General features: G+C 47.5%; 2 protein-coding genes across 2 annotated transcripts in view; one reads left to right on the forward strand and one right to left on the reverse strand.

The window, feature by feature from the left end:
- IQCF6 (IQ motif containing F6) overlaps positions 1-1,442 on the reverse strand; it is a 7,929-nt gene extending 6,487 nt beyond the window's left edge. The window contains exons 1-2 of the mRNA XM_019510327.1: positions 1,359-1,442; positions 326-487 (exon numbers count right to left, since the gene is read on the reverse strand). Coding sequence (XP_019365872.1) covers positions 326-487; positions 1,359-1,385 — 189 coding nt within the window. The 5' untranslated portion in view covers positions 1,386-1,442. The remainder of the gene's footprint in view (positions 1-325; positions 488-1,358) is intronic.
- GRM2 (glutamate metabotropic receptor 2) overlaps positions 1-21,305 on the forward strand; it is a 58,963-nt gene that overhangs the window by 14,215 nt on the left and 23,443 nt on the right. The window contains exon 2 of the mRNA XM_019510329.1: positions 15,751-16,588. Coding sequence (XP_019365874.1) covers positions 15,751-16,588 — 838 coding nt within the window. The remainder of the gene's footprint in view (positions 1-15,750; positions 16,589-21,305) is intronic.

Below are 21,305 nucleotides of genomic sequence, written 5' to 3' on the forward strand. Positions count from 1 at the left end.
AGCCTGGGTCAAAGAAGGAGGGAGGTCCCTGCGTGTGATGCAGGGAAACCTGTTCCTGACACACTACACATTTAGCAACTGCTTATTCAGGTCTTCCCCACTATTGACATGGGGGAGGCTGGGGTCTGCATATTACATATGGCTTCCAGTGCCTGGGTAGCTTAAAAAGTATTACGATGAGACATGTTAGGGTCCTTCCATGCTGGCTAAAGTGCACACAACCCCCAGTATTACCACTGGGAGCTGGCCCCAGGCATCTCGGGGTAGGGTGGACCTCTGGCCTTTGGAGTCAAAGAAACCCTGCGCGTGAGGGGAGGGCACTCACCCCAGTAACAGCTCCCTGATCCAGACAGCCCAGCTGCTCTGGGGGGGATGCAGCAGCTGAGGACTCCTTCTGAGCACTGTCCCCCCCTGCAAGTGCTTGGATGTCAGGCTTCTCTTTAGGATCCTTCTTTTTGGAGATGTCCTTGGGGGCCTTCACATCCACCTACAAAGAAAGGGAAGTAAAGAGGTGCTGAGCCTAAGGAAGGGAGAAAGCTCCTGGGTCTGAACGTGAAGATACAGCAGCTCCATTGCCTTTTCCTCTTCAGCTTGTGCTGTGGTTATCCAGACAACCCAAGCAACAAAGTACAGGGATATGAGCTGGAGATGGAGTAGCCAGGGAAAGTCAACAGATCGTGTGGCAGCTGGAGCTGTTTTCATTGCCAGTTTATTCATTAGTGCCCTTGTCATCACTGGGGTCAGTATTTTTGCAGTCAGCCAGATCATATCCCACAGGAAGCTCTGATTCTAGGCCCCAGGGCTGGCATTAGGAGGTCCTAGAATAGCGCCCTGTAGCCTCGCCCTGCTCTGGAGAAAACAACCCTTTAGCAAGTTAAGAGATCAACTGCTGCATCGCTGCATCAGCTCTGTGTGTGTGCCTGTGTGTGTGTGTGTGCCCACAGGTATGTTGGACAGAAGCAGGGGTGAGAGGAATATAGCGCTGGCTTGCTGCAGGGAATGAAGGAGATCTAAGACAGATGCTGTTACCTTCCACGCTCCCCCAGCAGAACCTATTTCTGAACAAGACATCCCCTTTCTTAGAGGGGGAGTGGAGTCACTCTGTGCTCAGCCCGGAGGGCATCATTCCCATGCTTCTTCCGTCCTAGGCTTCTCCCTCTACCTCCATTACCCAAACTGCATCCAGAACCCACTACACCCTGTACCAAAGAGATTGTCCTCTTCTGGACTGTGGGGGTGGAGAGGAGGACACCGTGTCCAGTGAGGGGATCTGAGCTTTGCGAGTGTCCATTTCTGGGGTGAGATTTGCTCCCTTAGCAGGTAAACCGCAGTGTATCAGCGAGCAATGCAATCCATACAGGAGCTTTACTTGTTTGTGTCCCCATGGTGCACCTCACTCCTCAGAGAAGGACCAAGCTCCCGAAGGTGGTTGGAGTTCACCTTCCAATAGCTGAGGGCCGTGTAGGACAATAATAGCAGCAGTATCCTGTGGTCAGAGTCGTGATGTCACAATGGACACTGTGGCATGATCAGTCAGGCTGATGATCAGAGCTGAAGGTTTTGCTGTGGATGGTGGGCCATTTGGGCATCTTTACATGTGCTCCAGGGGTGGGTGTTTAAATTGGAGAAGCTCTCAGGAGCCACTCTAATTAAAGCGCCCACAGCGTCTCTTGTATTCAATATCCCACACTTCAGAATGGCAGCAGAGGTGCTTTAACTAAAGCTCGTTTGATGAGCTTTAGTTAAAGCACCCCTGCCACCATTTTGAAGCATGGGGATGCTGAATACACAATACACCGAGGCTGCTAAGCCATGCTAATTAGCATGCTCCAACACACTCAATTAATTAAGTCTGCTCTGATGCACTGTAATTACAGCACATTGGAGAAATCCCGCACATCTACAGGCGCCCCTTCGGTGACATATATGAGACAAGTGAGTGGTCTTATGTTTGGTTCTTAGTGTCCAACGCCACAACGGGGATGAAGCAGCAGCCTTATTGGCGAGCTCAGAAAAGATCCAGAAGACAGAGGTCACTGTGGAGACTGAAACCCCGCTCAGATGGCTCGCATCTCCAGATTGGAGGGGAGGCTCGGAGGTGGGGCATCCTGAGATGAGGACACTGCCCACCCTGCAAGCACATAGGACTTTCAAGCTGGCTCCTGTCAATGGCACTAAACTCATTGGAAACATATCCTCTGCTCTGATTTCTTTTTCTGAGCCCTACCATGACTTTGGTGGTAGGGCGGGCAGGGGGGGAGCAGTCACTTTACCTGGAATGGGGTTTTCTTCTCACTACACTTCTTGCTTCACTGGGTGTGTTGCATGGGGGACATAAATGGTCCTGCCTCCAGTTCTACTTCCTCAGCCCATCAGAGGAGAAAGCTTATCCCATAACAAGACATTGTGACAACCTTGTCTGTTTTATGCCTCAACCTCCAGGATGTTCAAACTTGTAGTGAAGGGTGGAGGAAGGGCTGGCAGAGTAGAGCAGCCAGGCAATACACTCCCCTTGTGGATTTAAAACCTAGCAGTCCTAACTGGCACTGCAGTGCTGCAATGATGGAAAGTGCTTATCTCATAAAGATGGCAATAAAAGTTATGTGTGTGAGGCAGGCGCCAAACTGATGAAAGAAAACCATTGCAGCGAGTGTCACATGCAGTGGACAGGCTCATTGCTGAGCCATGCTAGCTGCTGTGAATTATTGCTGAGGACTCGCACTCCAACTCTGTCCTCAGTGGAGACAGGCTTCATCCACAGCAGGAGGCCAAACCTTGTCAGAAAGCACCTTTGTAATTCCAGTTGACAGCCTGACATCTGGGCTCATTTACACAGAGAGGACCTCCAGCCTGGCCTAAGCCAGACTCATGGAAAATGTCAAACCTCTGCACAGCCAGGTAACAAGGGTGCCTGAGTTCATAGGTCAGGAAACAGCTTTCTTAGATGGCTGCTGCCCTCCAGCTGATACAGTCCTACAAGAAATGCTTGCAGATGATGTGGTGGCAAGTCAGGAGATTTGGCTTTCAGCCTGGCATAGACTTATAGTGCAATGGAAAACAAGTCTTTTCCCCTCAAGGGTCTTTATTTTCTCTGTTTCTAACACAGGGATAGTAACCCTCATTATACTTCCCTTCAATGTTTTTTTTCTGATTTCAAATGAGCTGGCACCAGCTGCCAGCAGAAACCAGCAGTGTTCCTGCGTAACCACAAAACCCAAATATCCTCAGCCCCTTTGCTCCTTCTTATTCATCATTTAGTTCAAATGACATTGGTCAGGTCTGAATGACAGGGATTGCACCCCCAAATACATTTGTAAGTGTCCAACACAATAGGGTCTTGGTCCTGAATGGAACCTTTGAGTATCCCTATAGAAATGGATCTTAATGACTGGACAGTGTAAAGATATCTTTCCACAAACAGACCTTTGACTTTTGAGCATCACTTTAACAAATCATGTGAAAAACTGATGGGGAGCATTCAGATGAGTGGGAACATCCGGTTTGTGGTACCTCAAAGCCTTTTGAGGTGGCACGAAATGCACATGGTGCTCATTCTTCTGTTCACGATGCTGCATATTTGCAGTGCGGTGGCAAAATTAGATACTGTGAAATCCCAGTATAAAAAAAACTTGTGGGAAAAAAAGTGGGGCAGCGCACATGGCTGCAGCATGTGCTGCCTGAAACCAGAGCCTGGCTGGCTAGAGCCATACTCCAGCTGCTAGTCAGGCTCTGCATGCCCAGATCACCATTGCTGCTGCCCCAGGAGACCACCTCCTCTCGCCCGGGCCTCTGATAAGTGATAAGGCTGCTGGGGCCAGCCCAGATGCTGGCCCCAGCCTCCCTTTCCCCACCTAGGGCAACTTGCCACACACCCGTCTGTGCATGCAAGAGCATGCCCAGGGACAACTGTCAGTGGTACAAATATGTGCTGCTGCTATTTGTCCCCAGGGAAATGCATATTCCTGCTCATGGGGATGCGCCCTTGAGTTCTGAGAGACCATCACTAAAATGCACTAAGAGGGGAGACCTGAAGGGCTAGGCTACTCAAAGATGTTTGGCCAGGTGGATAATGCAGAGTGCACTCATCGTGTTAAGGAGTTTTCACCTCTTACCTGGCTTTGGAAGTGCCACTTGCTAAATGTGGGATGAATGGGACAGAGGTGAGTAATCAGGCCATAAAGCAGTCAAATGGGTCTAATGGAAAGAGGAGAGGATGGAGAAACCTTCAGAGCTCACTGCCATCAGGAGTCATTGGGTGCAGCCTTGGCACTCGGACATCCACGATTAGAAAGAGATGGAAAAGCACAAAGACAGCGCTCCACTAGACGTCACCCATTGGCTTGACAGCTCCAACCCTCCCAGCTGGCCTGAGGCCCTGGCTGTTGGACAGTGACGCAGATATCTGAGGACATTCAGTGGAGGGGACAAGAGGGAAACTTTCTGACCTAGCTTACAATGACAGGAACAGTAGCTGCCCTTTATGGCAAGATCCCATGTGTGCCTCCTGTACACCAAGCTGACTTCTGCTCTCTGAGGAGATGTGGCTCTCAGCTCTCGCCAGTTAGTGTGAGATCCCCAAGAACATCCTAGATGTTCAGGTACCACCCAGATATCTAGCTCACCAGCCATGACATCTTGCCACCACCTGGATGTGTCTGAATTCTCAGTCTCACCCCCCGTGAGCTGCCTTGAACATCTACAGCTGAACTCTCATAAACCTGCCCATTCCCCGCCACACCTAACAGGAGCCAGAGCACATCCGAATGGGACTGTGCAGTAATTTGGCTTGAAATCATGACAGGGTGTGAATTATTGTCTATTAATTTGCATGTTGTATACAGTTAAGCACGAGGCCTAGGGTCAAGTGCTTTCAGCACAGCCTGGTGTGAAGTAATGCAGGGTAATTCATGGTCTCTGGTGCCTTATTGCTATTATAGAATGTAATTTTCTGTTAAAAACATATTTGTACATGTTAATTAACCAGCGCGGCTTCCACATCAGTAGTTGTGAAGCGTGTTCCGGCTCCAGGCTCCCGCCAGCCAATCAGATCACAAGCCTTCCTCTCGCCGGCCTCTTTGACAGTCTGTATTTTTAACAGCCTCATTAGTGGGGATTTTATTTCCCTTTGAAGATAATGAGAATTACTGCAGAGCATCTGGAATAAGCGGACAACGTGAGCTGTTTGCAGGGGGTTGGGACGGGCGTGCAAGCCCTCGTTCTGCCCTCAGTGGCTGGATGCATGCAGTAGGATAGTTCTCTCTGTCTCCTTTTGTCTTTTCCATCCTCTGTGCTTTCTCTTTATCTGCCTGTTGGCAAGGCACCTGCTCCACGTTGGAGCACAGACAAGACTTCTGTAGGGTGGAATTATGATGAGAGGAGTAGCTGCTGCACCATCTCTCTCAGGGTTTGGTCCCTCTGTACATATTCCAATTACTGAGCCAGACCTGCTCAGGCTTGCTCTTGCTGGATTCATTTAAAGGCAATTTTATGAAGTCTCCTACTCTGACAGAGAAGAATTTTGCAATATTTCAATGGGAGATTTAATACGTTGCCTATGATGATGTTGATGTTTCTACCTCCCTCCAGTCTGAGCTTGCCTGAACCAGGTAGTGGCCCAGGGTCTGCAATTCTTATTGCTATATAACACCAACGGACAGATCTCCTGGCCAGATAAATGTGCTGGGGGACCAGGGGAGAGGGGCAGGGAAACAAGCTCCCAGAGCTGCTGGTGGGAGCTGGGAAAGGGTGGAGTAGTATGTGGAAGACCTCCTGAGGGGCTGGGACAGTGGTGGAGAATGGGGCATGTGCATGGATGGTGGACTGGTAAGCAATGCCCAGCTTGGTTCTGTTGTCATTACAGGCCATTCTGAGCACTCCCCTTTAGAGATGCATTTCTTGATCCTTTGCCCCTTAGCCTTGACTTATCCTTGGCCAATTGTGGTTTTATGTAGCAAGGAAAACAGGGAAGAAGGAAAATGAGGGAGCAGAATCCTCAACAGCAACATTTTTCAAAAGAATCTCCCTCCCTGATAAGGTAAGGTGTCCATTTTCACCTTGCATCTCCCCAGCATCTGGTGAAAAGAGATCCAGAGAAACTAGATCTGACAATTCAGCTGAAGCAAAGCATCTTGCTGAAAGCACACAGGGCACCCGAGGTCCACACCCTCTCTGAGCAGTTAATGACTGGTGGAAGGTAGTTTGCTTCTGGTCATTAACCTCAGCTTGTCCTTATTTCCCTTGTGGTCCAAGGCCATTGTCCTGGCTACTATGAAGCTATACTTCATGGATTAACAGTGAGATTACAGTCTTCTGGAGTGTCAGAAAATAGCCTGCTCATTAAGAGGCAGGCAGTGATGATGCCTCCCCTCTCACCCCTTCTCATGGTGACCGAGAAGTAGCTGCCAGTTCAGGAGCCTTTGTTGTTGGTTTACATGAGGACACATACCAAGGAGAGCTCTGGAATGAACACTTTGGTCCTGATCCAGCAACCCCTTCGATCTTGGGAGCTCCACTGGGATTCCCACACAATCATCACATTGGATTGTCCCTTCTTCATCATCCTAAGGAATAAGTCAACCAATGGCTGGTCATACAGAGCTTCACAGCACTGTGGCCATAGCAGATGGGATCAACTGGCACTATCTTACTGTTAGTTCTACAGTGATATAGGCGTGCATGGTGTATTGCATATAAAAAGGTAAGGGCCTGCGCTCAGAGGATCATGCAGCTGCAGTTAGAAAGGATACAGCAATGGGTCAAAGGGAAGAAGTGAGCTTCACTGTGAGTTCACATCATCTTGCCATGAGACATTTGTACAGAACACACTCACTATAGACAGTTCCTCTCAAAAGGCTGCCTGTAGATGCAGAGCTCAGATTCATGGCTTCTAGTTTCAGGGCTCATTTGCACAGGTGATGCCTGTGAGTAGCCTTCACTGCTCATGACTGCTGTGAACCATAGGCGGACTATCAGGAAATTGAGCAGAAGGCGTGCAATGGGATCACTGGGGTTGATGACCCACATCAAATATGTGGATATTTTCATTAACAGCAAACCATGGAACTACCAGGAATGTTAACACACGAGGAGTGAGGGGATCCCACAAGAGATGCTTACCATATCTGGAGGAAGACTCCTCCCTCTTCCTACACTGGTCTTCCCTTCTTTCCAGAGAGATTTTCAGTGAGCTCATGATCAGTTTGAGATGCCTCAGACATCATCAGGCGAGGTGCAGGGGATGCCATAAGTTCTATGTCGGCCTCCTGTTAGCCCTTGCCAGTGGATCGGGCTATCTTGGAATTGTGCTGTCATGTCACAACGATGAACGTCCCATAGTGGTGGGATGAAGTTGTGTTATCTTCAAATCACAGTCCGTATTTTGGGAGGTATTTGATATCTATGAGCTGAGAGAGACCTCTGTTGCTGGAAATTAAGATAGATGGCATCCTGAAATGGTTGTTAGAGCTTTCCTCAAAATCCTAACCCTCCTTTTGGTGTTAGCCCTATAGGGTTCTCCACAAGAGCTCAGTGAATCAGACTGGTTGCCTGCTCATCTCCATCCTGCACATATGCTGCCTTGTGACAGACAGCACCAGGCTTATGTCCACAGGCATACTAGTCTAAGATGCTAGACACTGACATTTGAAACAAATGACTGGAGCTGCTTTAGTTTCCCCACCTGTAAAATGAGAATGAGGCTAATACCCACCTACCTTGAAGCAATATTGTGAGGCTTAATGACTTGGTTCAGTGGTTCTCAACCTTTACACATACAAGGCTTCCCTTGTTAGACTGGAGGAACTTCTTAGAAAATGTGGGCTTGTAGCTTTCACTTATTTCTTGACTGCAGAAAATACTGAAGCAATTCTTCTGTTGCAAAGAACACAGAGAGACCCCCAACAGATACTATGATTTAAATTTGTAATCTCTGGGTTTATTTTGTGAATCATGTGTTAGCTGTTTGCACACCTAACAGTGCTAATATTGCGCAGCACCTTATGGCACAATATGATCTCAAAGTACCTTAGGGTGTTGCTTACCCTGACTGAGAAACACTGACTTTGTTATTGAAAAGCACTTAGAAAATTAGTATGTTCCCACACTTTGCCTGCAGTGGACCCTTCAAGCATTGCAACAGAATCAAGTTATTGGCCCCCAAGATTCAGAGAACAGAATGTGAAATAAGAAAAGAGAAATTAAAAAAAAATGAAGAAACTGGAAGTTCAGCTTTCAGAGAGCCCTAATGGTTCAGGAAGGGAGGAGTGAAGACAGCTTCAGCATATCACTGAAAGTAACGGGCATATGTGACCTTCATCCTGACAGGGAACATGGTAGAACTAGGAGGGGAGGGCTGACAGGTTAGACTGCTGACTTGTTACCATCAGATCTGATGTAGGGGAGGGCTTGGTTGGGAAAAGGTTTATTCCTCTGGAAGATATTTTGCAAAGACATAGTATGAAGATAATGCAACCTCCCTCTGGAGGTTTTTAATATGGGAGAACATGTAGGAATGAAAGGCTCCAATTGGGTGAATGAGAAACTATTCTTTATTACCCAGGACCAGGTGCCAGTCAAAGCTTTCCAGCCCCCAGTTTCCCACATGCCATTCCTTTGAGATGGCTCAGGTTTCCTGAAAAGAGACTGTAAAAATAGCACAGTAGGTGGGGAGTCCACAGTAACTGTCCACAACAAGAAACAGAATCATACAAATTGCACACACTTGTGTATGCCCACCGCATGCAAAAATATAGGTACATAATCTCCATGTACAGTTGTAGTGCTTGTGTACACAGTTGTCACAGCTACATGGTCAAATGGTCAGGTAGACATTTACCTGGCCGTTTGTGCATGCAGTTGCTGTAACTAATGACATCCATTCACAGGAAGGGTAAATGCAATTGTGTATGAGATATTATCAGGATACAGGACCTAATTTGCTTAATTAACAAGTCAAAAGATTATGCTTTTCAAACTCAGTCTGGACCTGAAATTTCAGCTGGCTGCTTTGCCCAATCATCCCACCTAACAATGTTTTTGTAACTGGGATTCGTAATAGGACAAGTGAAGGTGCATGAAACACAGCAGAATCCAACACAATCCATCACAGAGTCCCAGTAGCATCTGGCCTTTACCTACTTTGTCCAATAGGATCCTAGAATCCTAAAATAGATGAGTCACAAAATGTACCCCCATCATGACCTTGCACTAGGATATAGAAACATAGTAAATTAGGACTAGAACAGATTTCAAGAGGTCATCTAGTCCAACCCCCTGCTTGAAGCAGGACCATCCCCAACTAGATCATCTCAGACAAGGCTTTGTCTAGCTGGGTTTTAAAAACCTCCATGGATGGAAATTCCACAACCTCTCTGGGTAACCTGTTCCAGTGTTTTACTACCCTCCTAGTGAGAAAGTTTTTCCTAATATCTAACGTCAACTTCCCTTCCTGCAACTTGAGACTATTGCTCCTTGCCCTGTCATCTGTCACCACTGAAAACAATCTAACTCCATCCCCTTGGAACCCTCTTCAGGTAGCTGAAGGCTGCTATTAAATTCCCCCTCAGTCTTCTCTTCTCCATACTAAATAAGCCCAGTTCCCTCAGCCTCTCTTCATAAATCATGACCCCCAGCCCCCTAACCATTTTTATTGTCCTCTGCTGGACTCCCTCCAATTCATCTATATCCTTTCAGTAGTGGGGAACCCAAAACTGGACACAGTACTCCAGATGTGGTCTCACCAGTGCTCAATAGAGAGGAATAATCACTTCTTTTGATCTGCTGGCAACACTCCTACCAATGCAGCCCAGTATGCTGTTAGCTTTCTTTGCAACAAGGGCACACCGCTGGCTTATATTCAGTTCAGTGTCCATTGTAACCTCTAGGTCCTTTTCGGCAGAGCTGCTGCCCAGCCAGCCAGGCCTAAGTCTGTACCAGGCCCAAGTCCCAACCAAGCATGGGATTGTTCTGTCCTAAGTGCAGGACTTCACAGTTGTCCTTATTGAACCTTATGAGTTTTCTTCTAGCCCTATATTCCAATTTGTTGAGGTCTCTCTAAATCCTAGCCCTAGCCTCCAGTGTATCTACTACTCCCCCCAGCTTGATGTCATCTGCAGACTTGCTGAGGGTGCACTCTGTGCCATCTTCCAGATCATTAATGAAGTTATTGAACAAAACCAGCCTCAGGACCAACTGCTGGGACACTCCACTTGATACTGGCTGCCAACTAGACATTGAGCTATTGATTACTTTAAGCCCAATAATCCAGTCAGTTTTCTATCAACCTTACAGTCCATTCATCCAACCCATACTTCCTTAGCTTGCTTGCAAGAATATTGTGGGAGACCATATCAAAAGCTTGGCTAAAGTCAAGGTATACCATGTTTACTGCTCTTCCCACATCCACAGAGCCAGTCATCTCATCAAAGAAAGCAATCAGGTTGGTCAGGCATGACTTGCCCTTGGTGAATCCATGCTGACTGTTCCTGATCACGTTCTTCTCCAAGTGCTTAGAAATGGATTCCTTGATGACTGCTCCATAATTTCTATACGGGCTGAGGTGAGGCTGACCAGTCTGTAGTTTTCTGGATCCTCCTTCTCCCCTTTCTTGAACATGGACACTATATTACCACTTTTCCAATCATCCAGGAGCTCTCCTGACTGCCAAGAGTTTTCAAAGATAATGGCCAGTCTCTGCAGTTACATCAGCCAACTCCCTTAGCACCCTTGGGTGCACCATGTCTGGCCCCTTGGACTTGTACATGTCTGGGTTTTCTAAATAGACACTAACCTGAGGTGAAAGAGGAATTGAGTACTTCAGTCTTTTCCACATCATCTGTCACTAGGTTGCCTCCTGCATTTAGTAAGAGACCCACACTTTCCCTGATCTTCCTATTGTTGCTGACATATTTGTAGAAACCCTGCTTGTTACCCTTTACATGTCTTGCTAGCTGCTACTCCAGTTGTACTTTGGCCTTTCCTTATTTCACCCTGCATACCCAAGCAATACTCTTATACTCCTACCTACTTGTTTATCCAAGCTTCCACTTCTTGTAAGCTTTCTTTTTGTGTTTTATCTCACTGAAGAGCTCCCTGCTAAGCCAAGCTGGTCTTCTGCCATACTTGCTAGTCTTCCTGTGCATCAGGATGGTTTGTTCCCCCACACTCAGTAAGGTTTCTTTAAAATACAACCAGGTCTCCTGGACTCCTGTCCCCCTCAGACTGGCCGCCCAGAGGATCCTGCCTATCAGTTCCCTGAGTGAATCAGAGTTTGCTTTTCTGAAGTCCAGTGTCCTTACTCTGCTGCTCTCCTTCCTTTGTTTCCTTAGGTTCATGAACTCAATCCTCCCATGGTCCCTGCTGCCCAAGTTGCCATCCACTACTGCGCCCCCCACCAATTCTTCCCTGTTTGTCAGCACAGCCCCTAGTTGGCCTCTCCAACACTTGCACCAGGAAGTTGTCCCCAACAGTCTACAAAAACTTACTTGATTGTCCGTGCGCTGCTGTATTGCCCTCCCTGCAGATGTTAGGGTGATTGAAGTCCCTGGTGAGGACCATGGCCTGTGATCGGGAAACTTCTGCTAGCTGTTTGAAGAAAGCCTCGTCTACCACTTCCTCTGGGTCTGGTGCTCTATAGCACACACCCACCAGGACATCACCCTTGTTGGTCTCCCCTCTGACCCTAACCCAGAGATTCTCACCAGGCCTGTCTCCAGTTTCATACTGGAGCTCTGAGCAATCGTATGGCTCTTTTACATATAGTGCAACTCATCCTCCTCTTCTCCCCTGCCTGTCCTTCCTGAATGGTTTATACCCATCCATGACAGTGCTCCTGCCATGCGAGCTCCCACCAAGTCTCTGTTATTCCAATCACATCATAGTGCTGTGACTGTGCAAGGACTTCCAGTTCTTCCTGCTCGTTTCCCAGGCTCCGTGCATTTGTGTACAGACACGAGGTAACTAGCCGATTGCCCTACTTTCTCAGAAAGAATAAGAGCACCTCCCCTGTTGCCCCCTCCAGCTTGTACTTTCTCCAAGTCACCCACTTCCCCAATTACCTCAGGGCTTTGGTCTCCATCCCCTGCCAAACTTAGTTTAAAGCCCTCTTCACTAGGTTAGCAAGCCTGTCTGTGAAGATGCTCTTCCCTCTCTTTGTCAGGAGGATCCTGGCTCTTCCCTGCAATCCCTCTTCTTGGAACAATATCCCCTGGTCAAAGAAAGCAAAGCTCTGCTGGCGACACCATCTGTGCAGCCATGCATTGATCTGAAGGATGTGTCCACTCCTACCTGGACCCTTCCTCTTGACTGGAAGGATTGAGGAGAACACGATCTGCCCTCTTCAGCCTTGCACCCAGAGTCCTGCAGTCACTTTTGATCTGCTCAGAATCACCCCAGGCAGTATCCTTGGAGCTCACATGGATGAGCAACATGGGGTAGTAGTCAGATGCCAGATGAGTCTTGGTTATCCTTCTGTGACATCTTGGGCTCTGTGGCAAGCAGCAGACCTCCTGAGACAACAGATCAGGCCAGGAGATGGATGCGTCTGTCCCCCACAGAAGGGAGTCTCCAACCAACACTATGAGTTGCTTCCTCTTGGTGGCAGTGGTCTTGATCCTCCCAACACTGGGGAGGCCTGGCCTGGCCTGGGCTCTTCCACCAAAAGAAGGTGCTGCTGCTCTTCTATTGCTAGGACTCCAGGCAAACTGCTGCAGGTGGAGGTGAAGATTTCTGCTCACTGCCAGAGGTCACAAGCTTCCAACTTCCACCTTCCTGGGAGTCCATGTCCTCTTCCTTCTCTGGTGCTGTCTCTGGCAATCCTACCTCTGCAATCTTAGAGGTCTTCCTCTAACATTGGATCAATGAAGTCCTCACGATGGAGGATGCTTTGGAGCCTTGCTACCTCCTGTAGCTGTCTTCCCTGCTCCCTGAGGGACATGACCAGGAGGCACCGCTCACAGCACAGGCACTCCTCACCTGGCTGGCACTGGAAGGAACCTGCAAGCTGCAGTCTCCACAACACCAGGCCAGGACCTGGGTGGAAGCCTCGATGGTGAGTGTTTCTACCGGAACAGACATGTCACAGGTGCAAGCAGAAGAGGATCTGGCAGTGGTTCTGGTACTGCAACATCCTCCAGCCATTTTCTCTGGGTCCCTTAACCCATCACTTCTCTTTCTGACCCTCGTTCTGAGTAGGTCTTCCCTAGCAAACTCCCCTCTAAACTGGCCTGTTCGCTGCTCCTTGATCCTAAAAGGTTCTCTTTTCCCTGCTTCCTCTGAGCAAGCTTACAGTGAAGCAAGGTGACAGAGACTTTCCAGGAAAACTCCCTAGCAGACTTCCCCTCGCTCAGGGCTGGATTAACGCATAGGCAAGCTAGGCACATGCCTAGGGCCCTGAGTTACAGGGGGGACAGAGGGGGATGGGTTGCTAGTCCTTCCCTCTGCGGCAGTGGCACGAATGACCCCGTCCTCCTCCCTTCCCTTCCCCTCCCCTCTGTTGGCCTCACTGCTACTGCGCTGCTTCCTAGGAGCAGCTCTGAGCCCTGCTTCCCACAGACAGCAGCACTGGGGTGGGAAAGGAGGTCTCGACCAGCTCAGGGCCCATGAGTTTGTTTGCCTAGGCCCACTAAAAGGTTAATCTGGCCCTGCCCTCAATTGAGACTCTAGTTAAGCAACAGGGCCTAAGTATTGGTCTAACTCAGGGCTAGGCAAAATACAGCCTGCGGGCCAGATGCAGCCCACCAGGCCGTTCTATCTGGCCCGCAGGACCCCTAAAAAATTTAGAAAATTAATATTTATCTGCCCCTGGCTGCCTGTCATGTGGCCCTCATTGGCTTGCCAAAACTCAGTAAGCGGCTCTCTGCCCAAAATACTTGCCCATCCCTGGTCTAACTGCTGAGTTTTAGCTACTTACATGAAATATATGCAGGTTAGCTACTCTTAATTAAAGAAATAGTTTATCTTAAAGGCTTTCCTTCAAAGAGGGGGATGGCAAACTGGCCTGCAGACTGCCCTGTTTGCAGTCCCTGTTTGCTCACTCCCTGGCCACCTGGGGAGTCTCCTTTTATACCCCGGGGGACCTGGACTGGCTCCACCCCCTTGTTAGGGCATTTGTCAGACACAGGCAGCAATCAGGATGCTCAGCGAGCAGCTCTCCCAGCTGCTCAGAGCACACACCCAAAGATGCAGCCCCCCAAACAAACACTCAGCAAGCCAAACACACAGACAGCTCCGCCTTGCTTACGTTCCTGGAGCAGGATCTGGCGCTGAGTCCTTCCTCTTCCCTTTCTCTTGGTCCCAGTGAACTGCTGTTTCCTCTCCCTGTTCATTTGCATGATAATGTTGTATCATGATACTATGTTGCCATACATAGGTACCTAACTTTTATTTTTGCTGGGGTGGGAGGCCTAAGATGATGGACATCTGGAAGGTTTTACACATTTCAGGTGACAGCCTTCTTCCCAAAGGGGGGCAGGACCCTCGGGCCATGTACTCAGCACCTCTGTTGCCATATAAACTAATACAATGGGACAATGCAGAGGGTCTTGGACCTTCCTGGCCCTTCGCTGGGCGTGGTGCTTCCCTGTGGGCACTGACAGCCAGAAGCTATCCCATCTCTTAGGTGCACAGGTGGATTCAGGTGCCTGAGTGCGGTTCTGTTCTACCTGCTCAAATCCCTGAAAACCTGATCATGCCAAAGGTGGGTAGAGCTCCCTCCTCCCTGCTGTTTTTTTTTTGTCACTCAGACCTAAGGGTCAGATGATGACATGTTACAAAAATAGAGGCATTCATGGCTTTTCACGTGGAATAGACTTACACTTAGATAACTAATAGGTGGAATAAAATCTGGCCTGAGAAGTGTAAGTCAGACATCACTGCTGTGATTGTTTTTCAGAGCGAAGAGCTAGAGACTCCTGTTTCTGTTCAAGCCAGAAATCATGACAGTCTGTGAGAAGACCCACTGAATTATAAGGGCACTTTTTAAAGTCACTCTTCAGAGCTAAACTGCACTTGAAAGGGAGGACTTTGTCTGATGCCCTGGCAGACATGATATGCTGGGATATAGCTATATTTCCAGTAAGTGCTTGAGAAGAAGTGTCTCTGATTACCAGAATGAGAAAGAGCCCTGGGGCAGAACCCAGTGCAAAAGTTAGCAAAGGATTCATAGACTTTTAATAAATGATCAATAAGTTGTTATAAATGGTTATAGAGGGAAACAGACCAGTAAGTTTTTTTGACCTTGGCTTATAAACAACTGTTGCACCTTATGAGGATGTGCTGATAACCACCAATAACACTTCATGTTATAACATACTTCTAACATTGGCAATCCTTTGCTTACAAGCCTTTTATAAATGTAGCTTGAAGATAAAGTGCAGCCAAAGAAGCTGTATTTGTCTGTCTGTCTCATTCCTAATGCATGGATTAATGCTATGCAATTTGGGCACCAGGGATCTTCAGATGGGTGTTTCTCCCATGCTCATCCCCATCTCTGTGCCTACAGTGCAATAGATTATGAATGTTGTCAACAGTGCACAGCACTGTAATTGTTTGAGCTGACAGGGGCTCAGATAAAGACCTTCAGGGCAAGCTTCCTCCCCTCCAGCCATCCAGGAGAGCTGGGGTGTTCCTCATAGATGGTAATGATCTCTCCAGCAAACAGGGGCAGGGCATACATTATCTCTCCATCTCTCCTCCCCCCCCATCCTATGCACACCTTGTAATTTCACTCATTCCCTCCTCTCATCTTCAATCTAGGTGGCCAACCTGCTGCGACTCTTCCAGATCCCACAGGTCAGCTATGCCTCCACCAGTGCCAAGCTCAGCGACAAGTCCCGCTATGACTACTTTGCCCGTACTGTGCCACCAGACTTCTACCAGGCCAAGGCCATGTCGGAGATCCTGCGCTTCTTCAACTGGACCTATGTCTCCACGGTGGCCTCAGAGGGTGACTACGGTGAAACAGGCATCGAGGCTTTTGAGCAGGAAGCCCGTGCTCGCAACATCTGCATTGCCACCTCTGAAAAGGTGGGCCGCTCTATGAACAAGAAGACCTTTGATGGGGTGATCAAGGCCCTGCTGCAGAAGCCCAGTGCAAAGGTGGTGGTGCTCTTCACCAGGAGTGAAGATGCCCGGGAGCTGCTGGCAGCTGCACAGAGGATCAATGTCTCCTTCACGTGGGTGGCCAGTGATGGCTGGGGTGCCCTGGAGAGTGTGGTGGCTGGAAGTGAGCCAGTGGCAGAGGGAGCTATCACCATTGAACTAGCAGCCTACCCCATAAAGGAGTTTGCCATCTACTTCCGTAATCTTGACCCCTACAACAACAGCCGCAACCCCTGGTTCCGGGAGTTCTGGGAACACAAGTTTCAGTGCAGTTTCCACACCCAGGACTGCAGCCGGCACTCCCTGAAGACAGGCAAATTTGAGCAGGAATCCAAGATCATGTTTGTGGTCAATGCAGTCTATGCCATGGCCCACTCCCTCCATAACATGCACCAGGCGCTGTGCCCCAATGCCACCAAGCTGTGTGATTCCATGAAGCCCGTCAATGGCAAGAGGTTCTACAAGGACTTCATGCTCAATGTCAAGTTTGATGGTAAGGCCCTGGCATAGATGAGGATCTGTAGTTGAGCGGAAGGGCTTGGGTGAAAGGGCAGGGAGGTGGAGGGAGAGGGAGATTTGACTGGTCAATCAAAGCTGGGGAAATTTCAGCCATTTGTGTCTGCACCAGCCAACCCAAATTTGAATCTCATGTGGATGAACAAATTGGGCTTGGGATCTCCACAGGATGCTTCCTCCCATCTTGGCCCCACCCAGAGAATCCTGTGGCCTCAGAATGAATACCCTTTTCCTTTCTCAAGAAGGCAAACAGGGCAATGATAATACTACAAACATGATACAGCTTGTATCTAGACATGAGCAGATCTAGAATTTGGAAATGAGGGGTGCAGATGATGAGGTGCATCATCACACGTAAAACAACACATATTATTCTTTAGTTAAGAATAAACTGGAAACTTTACTAATATGTCAGGAGCCTAGGGCTGTATTGTTCAGTTTAAGATAGAAACAAAAACAAATATCATTTCATTGGAAGGAGTTAAAACAGTCTGAAGGGCTGTGTAGTCAGAACTTCATTGCCAGGAGCAGCTAACAGACAGCAGAACAAAGGATAGCTTGACTTGTGAAACATCAAGACTATTAAAAAGAAGAGATGAGTGTTAACAACTTTGGAATGAAGAATATAGAAGGGATCAGGTAGATTATAAAGAGCCATGAAGACAAGTGACTCCTTTAGCACTGCCTGACTTCAAATGCTTTAAAACCAGACAGTTGGTTTTAAACATTGGTTGACCAGGAATCAAACAGGTGCAAGTGCATCAGTGCACCCGTCCCCCCAAACCCAGACTTCTGACTGGTTGTGGTTAGAAGCTGGACCTCTTTGAGAATGAGTCTTTGCCTTTCTTCCAGAATGACTGGGTAAGTTGTGCGTTTGAAGCCATTTTCTTCAGTGAGCACCCTGCTGTTCCAGCAGGCCACCGCCATTATTACTTTTAGGGGCAGATCCAGGGACAATTGCACCACCCTTTCATTCCTGCTCCATCCAGACCTTAAAAACCAACCACCTGGTAGAAGCAGTGACCTTTCAGGCAGCATTGGGGGAGTCAATTGACTTCATGCCTCAGTATAATCTTGATTCCTGCGAATCTCCCTTCACTTCACGGATTTTAACACCCTCTCTCCTTTTTAACGGTCTTGATGTTCTACAATTCAAATTATCCCTTCTTCTGCAATGTTGCTGTCTGTTAACCATTCCTAGTAATGTCTCTCTTCTGTTTCCCAGCCCTACAGACTGTTTTTAGCTCTAGCTATAAACCTTAATGCAGGTGTGGTAATATTAATTCAGGTGTAGAAATGATTGACAGTGAAGTATTGGAGGCAATATCAGGATGCTCAGGAAGACTAGATTTTGTTTTATGAATCTGGATAAGAGGTGCACGTTTAACTATAATGATGACAGGACTAATGAAACCACTTCTTTTGACTATTTTTGCCTAGGCTGTGCTTTATAAATTTAATATATAATCTAACAAATAAGGGCATGTTCCAATAAAATTATGTTTGTTTTTGCTTTGATCATAAATTGAATAATGTAGTGGTAGCCCCCTAGCATATTAGTAAAGTTTCTAGTTTCTCTTTAAATGAAGATGAATATTGGTTGTGTTAAATGTGACGATGTGCCACACCATCTGCACCCCCCTCCCCTTTTCAAAATCCTAGATCCACTCACAATTACTTTAATAACCTAACTCTTAACATTCAGCACTAAAATATTGGAGAAGACTGATCACATGTTCCACATCAATCCTGCCCTTCTTCTGAAGTATCTATATAACCAGCTAGGACAGGCATGCCTGGAGAATTGACTGGTTGTGTCTCTTCTTCCTTATATTCAGCATTCTCATCAGGGAGACAGTGCTCAGATACAAGTCAAAGCAATTTAAAGTAGTTCAGAGTCTTTTTCTGGTGAAGCGATATAGTGCTGACCCCATGTGCGGCTAACTGATACCCCAGGTATATAGCTCCTCGGAGACTTTTCAGGCACATGCTCGGAGCTCTGAAACATTTGCTCCCCTGGTTTTAGATACCACAGAAGCAGTGGTATCTAAAGCAGGATGAGTCAGTGTCTTCCAAGCTGCATCCTTCTTTGCATCCTGGGTTTATTCCTGCTGCCTGTGAGTAATTAAAAGTCATGCACTCTACAGGAATGACTTGCTGCTGAGAATTGCATTGTGCTAAAATGGATCAGTTCACTAGAGGGATGTGCCTTTGAGGTGTTCTACAGACCAAGGACTTCCTGCCTTCCTTCCTTCCAAGTGACTGGTAGATAAGATCATAACTTCTCACTGATGTAGCGCTGCTGGCCAACCCCACTGTGTGGGTGCAGCTCTGTACACAAGAGGGCTTCTGCCAGCTTAATTTACGTTGTTCAAGGGGAGCAGAACAGGCAGACAGTCCTCTTTCACTGCCACGTGCTATCTCGCCACTAGGGGCTCTGCTTGACATACTGTTGCTTGCATAACTATAGTGGCAGCAGCTCCAAAAAGTAGGCAAGTTTTGAGGTAATCTGTCTCTCCAGCCAGTTCAGAGACCGAGGGGTTAGGCTTGTCTGAAAGCTTAGCATGGCTTCCATTGGGGAGGGGACAAGTTTATCTCTAGACATATTATCCCATGTCACATGCTGATTCTATCTGGGCCTGAATTTCAGTTGGCTCAAAGTCCTTCTAGACTGCCCTGCCAGCCTTAAAATGGGCAGAAACAGTGCCCTGAGAGCCCTCCCCCAACAGGAACCTCCCTTTGGGATCTACAGCAGCTCTGCTCCCAGCTTCTGGAGCAGACTGGGAGCTGAGCACACTGCTTTCTGTCTACTCTCTGCTCCCCATAGCCCAGCTTCATGTCAGTGGAGCTGCTATCCAGTGTAACATGAACATAGTTCATCTCCCAACAAGCTTGTGAAGAGCACCTTGCTGGAGGTGCTATCATTGAGTACCTGGCTATAAAATCAGCTCCCAACAAGTCATTTGAGAGGCCATGTAGATGGAGCTATTGCCAATTTGCTTATATTTGGTTTCATATATGAGTAGGGTGACCATATGTCCCAGCTTAGCTGGGACAGTCCCAGATTTCAAAGGCTGGTCCTGGCTGGCTGTAGAGAATTTAATGAGAGTCCTGGAAATGCAGGGGAGCGGGGTGCAGTCTGGCTGGGAGTTGGTGTAACATGGACTGCCTTGCTTGCCTATCTGGCATGCTGCCCCCTGCCGACAAGTAAGGGGGGTGGGGGGGAGGGAGGGGCAGGGGGAATGTCCCAGATAAATGTCCCAGATGTCCCAATTTCCTTAGGTCAGCCTATATATGAGCTTCCTGGGGATGCCAGGCTGCTATTGGAGAAGTCAGTACTTCTTGGATGAATGTACTATATCATAGATCTCATTAGGAAGGAATCTCTGGGAGACAAATGCAGTAGTTTTACATGACATGTTTAAAGCCAAACTGAAATATTAACAGAAGCTGGGGAATGAACTGATCATCAAGCTAAAAGGGCGTATTTAGGCAAAAAGAAATATAATGTTAGGAAGACACCAGGCTTTGTATATCTGATCTCAGCAGTAGTACAACCACTGAGCAATCAATGCAACATCCAAGGCAGAAAAGTGTGAATTATGTGGGGGGGAAATCCGTGAATATTTGCTCAAATTCAACCTGACTTTGGATGCAGTCATATTCATGATGCTCTCATGTTTCCTTTCTGGTAACATCTGAGCACTCCTTTACAAGCACAAATACTCACAGTAAGCACATATTAGCTTGAATGCAGGAGGAGTCACTGAAAATGAATTCCAGATGGTATTCTGAGTTGTAAAATTTACAATTTGCAATTCACACTGTGTTGGTTAATTACACAAGGCATGTGGCATTAATTATGTTCCCTGATTGGACAGTTTATGTAACTGACCAACAGAGCGTGAATTAAGAATATTCAAATAACTATACATCTCACAAGTCATGCTGTAATCAAAGTACAGCCTCATAAATTAGTAGGACAACTTAACAGATTGAAGATTTGATTGTAATATTCATGAATTATACAGGCCACAGGGTAAGAATTACTCACTGAAGCAAACATGTGAACAATTGTGAAAATAGATTTGAAAATGTAGAGACTTGTTCATGGTCTTAAAAAAAGGTATTTGCTCAAATACATTTCTCATTGTGAATGATTGAGTCAGTTCTGCTCAGAAGTGACAGGATGGTTTTGCTAGCGATAGGCAATACAGCTTGCTTCATCTTGACTCAAGATTTTGAAGTTGTTAGTTAGAAGCAGCTAGCAAACATGGCATCTCCCCCCTCCCAGTGCACCCAGTCCCACTCCACACCCAAGCCAGGAATGAAGTGATAAATCTGCCCCAAGGGGACCTTCCACTGCCATTTTCAAATAGGCTGACAGCTTGAGAGCAATGGCAGTGGTTACCTCCTGGTTATCTTCTCCACCTCATTCCCCTACAAGCCCCAAGGACATGGCATTGACATGCTCTTAATATAACACCACTCCTTTGAATACTAGTGTCAAGTGTGCAGTGGAAGAAATGTTCAATGTTTTGACCAAATAAGTGAGAAAGCTCAGCCTTCCTGAACATTGAATCTCTTGCTCTTGTCCTCCTCCTGCAGCTCCGTTCAGACCAGCAGACACCAAAAACATGGTTAGATTTGACCGCTATGGTGATGGAATTGGCCGCTACAATATCTTCAACTAC

The sequence above is a fragment of the Gavialis gangeticus genome, unplaced genomic scaffold (assembly GCF_001723915.1).
Source record: "Gavialis gangeticus isolate Ggan-Ray unplaced genomic scaffold, GavGan_comp1, whole genome shotgun sequence".
Taxonomy (NCBI): Eukaryota; Metazoa; Chordata; order Crocodylia; family Gavialidae; genus Gavialis; species Gavialis gangeticus.